The sequence below is a fragment of the Fringilla coelebs genome (genome assembly GCF_963513975.1).
Source record: "Fringilla coelebs genome assembly, chromosome: 4".
NCBI lineage: Eukaryota > Metazoa > Chordata > Aves > Passeriformes > Fringillidae > Fringilla > Fringilla coelebs.
Window position 1 is genome coordinate 3,233,684 of NC_140032.1, and position 9,296 is coordinate 3,242,979.

Genomic DNA, 9,296 nt, shown 5'->3' on the forward strand with positions numbered 1-9,296 from the left:
TCCTGAGCTAGAGGTGTTCAGGGGTGTTGGGTGTCCCCATGTCACATCAGTCCCCATGTGCCATCTTTCCCCTGACCCCAGCAGGGAACTGCTGCTCTATCCAGGCTTAGCAGGAGGCTCTTCTCTCACAGGCCAAGTTGTTGCAGTGCTGAATGTACAAACAACCTTATTTGTTGCAGCTTTTCTTGCTTAAGGCCTATTAAAAAAAGGAAAAAAAAAATCCAACACCCACTTAATCCATCAGTGGGAATTTGGCTGTTTGGGTCTGTTGTAGTTTGGCAAGTGGGAGTTTGCTCTCCTTCTTGGGCTTTTTCACAGTTACTGTTTACATGTGTTGGATGTTCCTCTCCTCCCAGCATGGAAATATGTGGCTCTGGGCCCTGGGTCTGTGCTGCAGTTGCTGTTCCAGCTGATGCTGCACCTGGTCACTGTCCATCAGGCTCTTCCACACAGCTAATCCCAGGTTATCTTTCCTTGGAGAATTCCAGACTGGATTTACCAGGGCCTTGCCCTGCAATGATCATTTTGTGCAGCAGCTGAGAAGTGGCCTTGCAGCTGCTCAAAACTGTGAGAGGAAAACCTGTTCTTGGAGCACCCATTACCCAACACGACCTGTTCCACTTTCTGCCCCCAATCCCCTTGTTGGCAGAAAACTTTTTCACAGCTCTTGCAGGATTCCATGGCTAAGGGAGCTGGGTTTATCCTGTTTCCCTTGCTCCTGTTTTCCCCAGAGGTTCCCAGAAGGAGTAATACCTCAGGGCTGATCTGGGCCAGGTGCCAGGCTGGCTGAAATAACAGAAGTGTGCTCAGCTCTCCGTGCAGCTCCCTTCTTCCCTGCTGATCTGTTCCAGGGGGAGTGTGAGAGGGGTTCAGACCAGCAGCCCATGATACACCTACAGCCACTTCTGAGCACAGCTGCACTCCTCTGGTCCAATTAGCACCACCAAACCCAGCTTTGAAAGCCTTCCCCACCACTCAGGTTCACACAGGTCAGCTAACCAAGTTAGGAAACCAGTCCTGCCAGGATCCTGACCTCCTTGGAGAGCCTGGATCTTCCATAAGGCAGCTCAGATCTTCCACACCTCAGCTGGTGCTCTGTGACATCTTCTGAAGCAGCTTTTCTCTACTGAGTATAGAGGGAGCCTTCTATTCAGTAATGAAGCAGACACTTTGAGCCTTTTAATGTTCCCTTTGCCTTTCATGTGCTGGGTATGAAATGCCCCATGCTCTTATTCTTCTGAGGAAGAATTCATGCATTACCAGGTAGGTTCCCATCTTTCACTGTGTTTTCCCAGTCTGTTGCTCATGGTGGCCTTTCCTTTGGCTCCAGAGTATGTTATACCAGTTTTAAGTGAAATCCATTCTTTTAGGCTCACACTGAGAATCTTTCTGAGAACTGACCTTGAATTTTCCTCTCGGGTCGGCGTTGGGGATTATCTGGCTTTGCTGTGAAAAGCTCTGAGGATTGTTCTAACCTAAGAACCACCAGCAATTACTGCTTTTCACAACTGGATGGTGAAACTCAGTGTCCTCCAAATCTGATTAAATGGAATACCTCGGAGCAATTAGGAGCCTTGCTCTGCCTTCTTTGTTGGATAAGCTCCCAAAATAGGAAGCCAGAGGCTCCCTGCTGAAGGGATCACTGGAGCCTGGCAGGCTGCAGCTGGAGATGCCCTGAGTTTTCCTCCAGGAAGGGAACAGATCTGTTTTAGGTTCTGCATCACATCTCCCAGTCCCATGTGGGTGTCTGGGGTAGCCACTCTGGTGGTTGTAGTCACTGGTTTGGGGGGAGTACCACAGATCTCCCTTGGTGGAATCTCACATCCTGCTCTCAGCTGGGCAAATAAATTTGGGTGCCTTAATTTAGATTGGTGAGTTGATTTTATGGTAATTCAGTCAGCCCCATAACCAATAAACCTTTATATCCACACCTCCCAGGAGCTGAAGAAAAATGGGATTGTGTGAGGCACAGGGAGTTGTCTTCCATGGCTTCAAAAGCAGAAATCTGTGGTATGAAGATATGTGCCTTCCTGTTTTAGTGAAGGCCAACATCCTTTCTTTAGCCATTTAATCTCTTTGGATGGTGGAAACGGAGAAGTTTCCACATCTGTGTTGTTACTTTTATCTGTTAACAAAGGCTCTTTACCCTGTTTAAAAGCAGAATGAGAAAGTCCAGTGAAGTGTGTTCCTTGAAGGACTGTGGCTCTCATTCTTTCTTTGTAGTTTCTGTCTTCACACAACAGCTCAGAATCAAAGCTTGTGCTATGTGCTCCTGCCTGACCTTCAACCAAATCCCCCTCTGGGTCTCCTGATTTTCCTCTTGGAAACAGCTGCTTGCATTAAAAGGTGCAGAATTGCAGAGTGCAGGGGCACAGTTGCTGCACAGTGGACACTTGGGTCTTGCTAACATGGCCTCATGTGCTGGAGACCCTGGCAGGAGCTCATGTGGATGGATGTGGGTATGGAAACATGCACCAGCTTTGAAAGAGGCACCACCAGGCCAGTGCAGAGACTCCTTTTATTTGAAAACTCCTTGTGTGCAGTGCATTGGGATGGGTGGCTGCCTTGGCCCTGCTTGGGGAGTGTTCTCTGACAGCTTCCATGGTGTGTTCTCCTGGGCTTTCCCACAGCCCTCAAAAATAAAACATGATTAACTTATTTCCTTGACACATCTGAGAGCTCCCAGTTCTCAGACTCCCTTGGGCTTTCCACTTCCAGGCATTTCTGCTTTGAAGAGTCTTGCAGGAACATATTTTAGAGGCCTTTGTTATGCAAAGCTCTTACTCCTGAAACATTTCTTTGTGGGATGTGTTTTGTTTGTGGGATATATTTATTTGCTAGTCTGTGCCATATTTTGATCTGGGGCCTGGTTTTAAAGTGTTCACAGAGTACTCTGGGCAGGCCATCCTCTGCTTTGTTCCAGCCCCTTATTCCATAGCTCTGGCTGACAGGATACTCCTGACAGCAGAAGCTGAACCAGGACCTGCTCTTGATTTTAAGGAATTGAAGGCACAGGTAAATAATAGCTTATGAGAGCTAAAAAATGCAGTGCCCAAGCAGGGTTTACATTTGTGTGTCTCTCTCTGAACTGGGATGAAGAAAGTGGGGGAATTTGGCTTCTCTCATGGCAGGCTGAACATCTTGAGTTGTCACAGAGTCAGGTCTGAAGCAGGCATAGGATGAGAGCATCTCAGAACTCCTGCTTTTTGTGCTGGCTATCTTCTGGAATCACAGAATTACTTGAGTTGGAAAAGCTCTTTAAGATCATCAATCCCAACCATTCCCCCAGCACTGCCAAGGCCACCACTGACACATGTCCCCAGGTGCCACATCCACATGGCTTTTAAACCCTTCCAGAGGTGGTGACTCCATCACTGGGCAGCTCTGGCAGGGCTCAACAACCCTTTCCATGAAAAATCATAGAATGGTTTGGGTTGGAAGGGACCTTTATGAACATCCAGTTCCAGTCCCCTTGCTGTGGAAGATTTAGACTCAACCCAAGTATCTGAACCTTGCCTGGATATGTGATGTTGCCTCAAGAGTGGATCTTGTCTCCTGCGGAGGGAATTTCTCTTCCCTAGAATTCTCCATGTCTCTCTGTTCCTCTCCTGCCATGCCAGGGATGGTCATGGGACTCCAGCAAAAGCAGCGGCACTGAGATGGTCCAAACCAGCCCAGCAAGAGGATCTCCAGAGTGTGACTCTCCCTGTTTGTACCTGAGTGCCACCAGCTGGTGGCTGCAGTCCTGGATCTCACGTTCTCCAATGTCTTTGGGATGGGAGCAGTGGCTGATGATGACGCTGTTGTGGGTCCATTCTTCACCCCTAGGTCCTACATCTTCTTCTCAGTGGAAATTGGCAATCTAGAAATCCTGCTGCCAGCCTCAAAAGCCTTCTTTCCATGCCTTGAGCATTAAGTAGATAGAGTCTTCTGGATTTTAGCTTCATTTGGGGGGGCAGCTGTATGGGAAGCTGTTGGAATGAGTTAATACTTGTTTTGAGAACTTCCTGACAGGTTTTTCAATGCCCCACATAATGAAGATTTGCCTTCTTTCCTCTTTGGAGACACATCTCTCTCACAAGGCTACCTAAACCCCCAGTTTAGACTGGGCACTCAGATACTTAAATTTTGATGAGATCAATCATATGCTTGATTACCACCAGGCTTCCCATTGCAAATGTGACCACAAGATGCTTTGTATTTCCAAACCAGGCTGTGTCCAAGGACCCCTGAAGCTCCCCAGTGTTTTAGGAACCTAAACATTTTAATGCTCCTTTCCAAAACAAATCACAGAATCATTTAAATAGGAAAAGACCTCCAGGGTCATGGAGTCCAGCCTGTGGCAAATTCCTCACCTTATCAAGCAGGCCAGGGCATTTAGTGCCTCATCCAGCTGTTCCTTGGACACCTCCAGGGGTGGGGACTTCTCCAACACCCTGGAAAATGGAAGAGCTGAGATCAAAAGGGAGGCAATTTCTGTTATATAAAGAGTTAAAACTCAGTGATGGAAGTGACATCTGGTCTGGGGGCTCTGCTAGGATAGATGTTGAATAAATAAGATGGAATCCCTGGCACCCACAGCTTGCTCAGGCACTTCCCTCTTCCCTCTTGGACACAGTCTGACTTTTTGCCTTCCTCTTTCCACCCAGGGAATCCAAACATTCCGAAACCTCGCCGGATCCTGCGGTCCTCCTGGGGCAGCAATCCCCACTTCCGTGGATCCTACTCCTACACCCAGGTTGGGTCTAGTGGGGCCGACGTGGAGAAACTGGCAAAACCACTGCCTTATGCTGAGAGCTCCAAATCTCCTGTGAGTATGGCCCAGATGGGGCCTGGGGCAGGAAAAATGATGGGACACTGGGCAGCAGCTTTTTGGGGAGGGAGGTTGGAAAAGAAAATCCCTGCTTTGGCCTCTAGTAGTGTGTTTTCCCCCTTTTTTATTATTTTTTATTTTTTTACAAATTATGTGTGTTGGATTTTACCTCTTTAACACTTGGAATGCCAACATCTTAGGGATTCCCTCATCTCTCCCTGAATTTATCAAGAGCTGCTCAAGTGTGTGACTTTTGGAATTGTGATATTGTCATTTAATGACCATCAGCCCTATTGTCCAGTTCAGAATTCCTCAGGAAAGCACGTGCTAATTTGTTTCAAAGATCATTATTATTATGACCCTGCTAATGTCTAGGTCTGAATGTGTCAGGGGTGCATATTAGGAAATCTTTCTGTGCTGCCTGTGCAGGCTGAGGGAGGCCCAGTCCTTGGCAGGGGATGATGAGTTTTCTCCCCAGGCACTGCCTTGGCTTTCTGAATCGAGCAAGGAGAGCTGGAGCACACATGGAGGTGGTTACACAGCTCAGGAACACATTAAGCCAAACTCACCCCATCACTCAGGGTTATGTGTCCAAATCCAAAGGCTGATGAAAATGCAACATTCAAGCAGCTGCCCAGTCCATTTCCTCCACCACAGCCTGGCCCTGAAATAATTTTATTTGGTGCAGAAATCTACTTAAGAAAACCCAGTAGGAGCTTTAGGAGTCTTTCTGTTTAGTTCCCAGGGAAATCCTCCCAGAAATTCCTGCCTCAAATCCGATTTGCAGTTCTAGCAAACACCTCACTATTGGTATGAGAGATCCAATGCTGTGTCTCACCCTCTGGGATTTGAGACATGGCTGTTACTCTTCTGAAGCTGCTGTCCAGAAGAAGAATGCCCTTAATGCCTAAAAGGCTGAAGTGTAATTTAGGGGAGCAAAGGGAGGAGGTGGTACCGAGCAGGTGCTCTGTGCCTCCTGCAGGTTTGCTAAAGTTTTTGGAACTGGCATCTCGTGGGGGCTTTAAGAGCCAGCCCTTCAAAACACATGAAAGCCCCTGGATCCCTGGAAGTGCCCCAGGCCAGTTTGGAGAGGCTTGGAGCAATTTGGGATAGAGGAAGGTGTCCCTGCCCAAGCCAAGGGGGTGGCACTGCAGGATCTTTCAGGCCCCTTCCAACCCAAACCGTCCTGTGTGGGAGGGCACAGAAAGTTTGTCTCCTGTTATCCCCCAGCTGCTCCCCAGTAATCTGTGCTGATCTGTGCCCCTTGTGCTGTGCCCTGCAGCCCATGCAGGTGATGTTTTCAGGGGAGGCCACTCACAGGAAGTATTACTCCACGACCCACGGTGCTGTGCTCTCGGGGCAGAGGGAGGCTGCTCGGCTCATCGAGATGTACCAGGACCTGCTGCAGTGCCCAACCTGAGGAGCCCTGCCTGACCACCACCACCACCTCCCACATCCTCCTGCAGCTGTGTGGAGGGGTTCTCTTTTATTTCAGTTCGCAGTAGAACAGCCTTTTATCTTTTCTATTAAAAAAATAAAAAGCTCTAATTGTTAAAAAAAATGTTAGTCATCATTAGCTTCATTTCCATGTGCTGTATTGTTAACAGGGAAGGGTGCTCCTTTTGGTCTGGTAAACTGTTTCTCTGTCATTTTAATTCTAATTTCACTTTTGGTGCCTATCATGTTCGTTTTGTTTCTTTTTTCTTTCTGTATTGTAAGTGCCTTCTATACTAAAATAAATGTTGTAATAAAAAGTCTGGGTGCTGTGATACTTCCTGGGTACTTCACTTGGGAACTTCAACTCTTTTAAAATTCAACATCACAAAAATAGGATTTTTTTTCTCTTCTTATAAAATCGGGAGTAGGAGGAAAACAGGTTGAAAGTAGGTCAGAAACACATTACACAAATGGTGTTTGTATGGAATAATCTCTCCAAACTGGAGATTTTCTCTGCCAGCAGTAGAATCCTGACCAAAGGGGTCTGGTTAGGGCAGAGCTGACAGCACTGTGGTCAGTGTGGTCAGTGCCCCAAGGCTGCCAGAGCTCATGGAGTGTTTGGACAATGCTCTCAGCACAGGGTGGGATTCTTGGGATGCCCTGTGCAGGGCCAGGAGGGGGATTTGATGATTCTTGTGGGTCCCTCCCAACTCAGAGTATTCTTTTGTTGCCTTATCCTTGTGTAACAAGAGCACTCACCTCATCCAAGCAGCCCCTGAACTGTGCCAGATGTGTGTCACTAAATCCAGATGTTTGTGACTCCCAAGGTTTTGTCTGCTCCATGTGGAAATTGCCATCAGGAATGAGAAAAAAACTTTTTTTTTTTTTTTTAACTTCCTCAGAGAGATAAATCATGTGCTTCTTTAAAGTCAAGTGAACACAATGTAGCCATCAGCATAGTTTAAAGATATCTAAACAGTTTCCAAAAATAAAAGTTTTCAGGGTGAAGACCATGGGCGTTTAGCCACTGCCTTGTCTCCCTGCATTCCTTTTCTCCATCTGGCTGGCTGCTGGCCAGAGCAGCATGTGAGGAGTGAGGGATGTGTCTGCTCTGGCATCTGCTGCCCCATGTGAAACCTCCCTTCCCTCTGTGTGTGTGTGTGGGGTGGGAGCTGTGTTGATAAATGAGTTACAGAGGGGAGGAGAAGGGGCAGAGAGAGGGAAAAATCTCCCTCCAGAGAGTGAGTCAGTGCATCCCAAGATAAATGTCTGCAGAGGAGGCACCAGCTCTGTCTGGTTCTCTCCAATTTCAGCTGAGCTCTGCTGATTCCCTGCTGGAGTGTGGAGGTGGGATGCCTTCCTGGCTGCTGGAGAGCTGGGAAGGATGGTGGTATGTTGAATTTATTGCTGGTTTTTCTCCCATTTTATCTCTTTTCATGCTGTTACTCAGTTGAGAAGGAGTTGGGCTGAGGGAAGAGAGTGCAGCACACTTGACTGAAGAGAGATAAAAACTCTGTCCAGCTTCAATCACTCAGAGCTCAGGCTCAAGGAACCAGAGCTGATTTCCCAGCAGCCAGATCTGTTGCAAAGTTGAATCTGAGGAGAAAACCAAATCCCTTGGGCATATGAGCCTACGATGCAGGAAGAAATAAGGAGTTGCTTTTTCTCTTCAGTGAAGAAATTTAGGAAGAAATTCTCAGTGAAAGGGTGGTCAGACCCTGGAAGGGGCTGCCCAGGGAGGTGGTGGAGTCCCCAAGGAACACTCAGTGCCCTGGGCTGGGTGACAAGCTGGGGATCAGTCGAAGGCTGGACTTGATGGCCTGGGATGTCTTTTCCAACCTAAATGATTCTGTGATTCCTGTGGCTTCTTTATCATGGGACATCCAAGGAAAGCTGCTGTGCTGGTGGCCAGAGTTTGAGAGCTCCTTTTTCTGCTCTGTGCAGACAGAATGATGATGGTTTCTGGCTTTGCTGAGCAGGGATCTGCATCAGGCCAATCCCCCTCACTCCTCTGCTGCCATCACTCAGCAGCAATCCAGCCTTTAAAATGATGCTCATGTTCCAGAGACACTAAATTTAGCAGCTGTTTACTCAGAGGTATTTAAAATTAGCCGCAAAGGCCACCCTGAGCATGTGACAAGGAGAGGTGCTGTCACCATGGGGCTCTGTGAGCCTCCACACTGCTCCTCCTTCAAGACCTGTGGCATCTTCATTCCAAGAGCTCAGTGATGAAGGTTGGTGGAAAGCAGATGGAGGTGCTGGGAAGGTAAGAGGCACCTCATTACTCAGAATTAATTAGGGATTGCTCCTCCTGGCTGGCTGTGTGGGGAGGGCAGCAGGGTGCTGGCTGAGGTGGGGCTCCAAATCCCCTGGGTGATGGTGCCAGGGAGAAATGGGCATGGCTGTCCCTGGCTGCTCCTTTCCTGGGTGACCCAGGAAAAATTATCCACAGAATTTTATTCAGAGAATTATAATTAAGGAAAATTTCATCATGGAAAGGGTTGTCCAGCCCTGGCACAGCTGCCCAGGGCAGTGGGGGTGTCCCTGTCCCTGGAGGGATTTAAAAACCATGTGGATGTGGCACCTGGGGACATGTCAGTGGTGGCCTTGGCCATGCTGGATGAATGGTTAAACTCAATGGTCTCAGACTTTCCCAACCTAAACAATTCTGTGGTTCTGCTCCTTGAACTCTGGGTCACTGTAGGACATGAAATAACACGACAGGGACGTGCAGCTCTTCCAAGGCGAAAAGAGAATTTTTAATTTCTGACTCCAACATTTACAGATTTCCAAAAGTGCCAGTGGATTGCAGGGTGACAGTGCCACCTCTCCAATGACACTGGACAAACCAACCATCCAATTTCTCTTCCTCCATAAAAGAATGCAAACCAATAAGTTACTTACATAAAAAGTGTGTGTGAAAGTTCATTACAATAATGTAAACATCAGAAGGCTTAGAAAAAACTTAAAAAATCAGGGCTACAGCAAGAAATGCTTTAAAAAAGAGGTTTTTCTACAAAAGCTGAAGTGGATGCTCAGACCCCCG

General features: G+C 47.7%; 1 protein-coding gene across 1 annotated transcript in view; it reads left to right on the plus strand.

The window, feature by feature from the left end:
* SMOX (spermine oxidase) overlaps nucleotides 1-6,570 on the plus strand; it is a 51,838-nt gene extending 45,268 nt beyond the window's left edge. The window contains exons 6-7 of the mRNA XM_084205189.1: nucleotides 4,650-4,810; nucleotides 6,096-6,570. Of these exons, the coding sequence (XP_084061315.1) occupies nucleotides 4,650-4,810; nucleotides 6,096-6,233 (299 nt within the window). The 3' untranslated portion in view covers nucleotides 6,234-6,570. The remainder of the gene's footprint in view (nucleotides 1-4,649; nucleotides 4,811-6,095) is intronic.
* The last annotated feature ends 2,726 nt before the right edge of the window (nucleotides 6,571-9,296 follow it).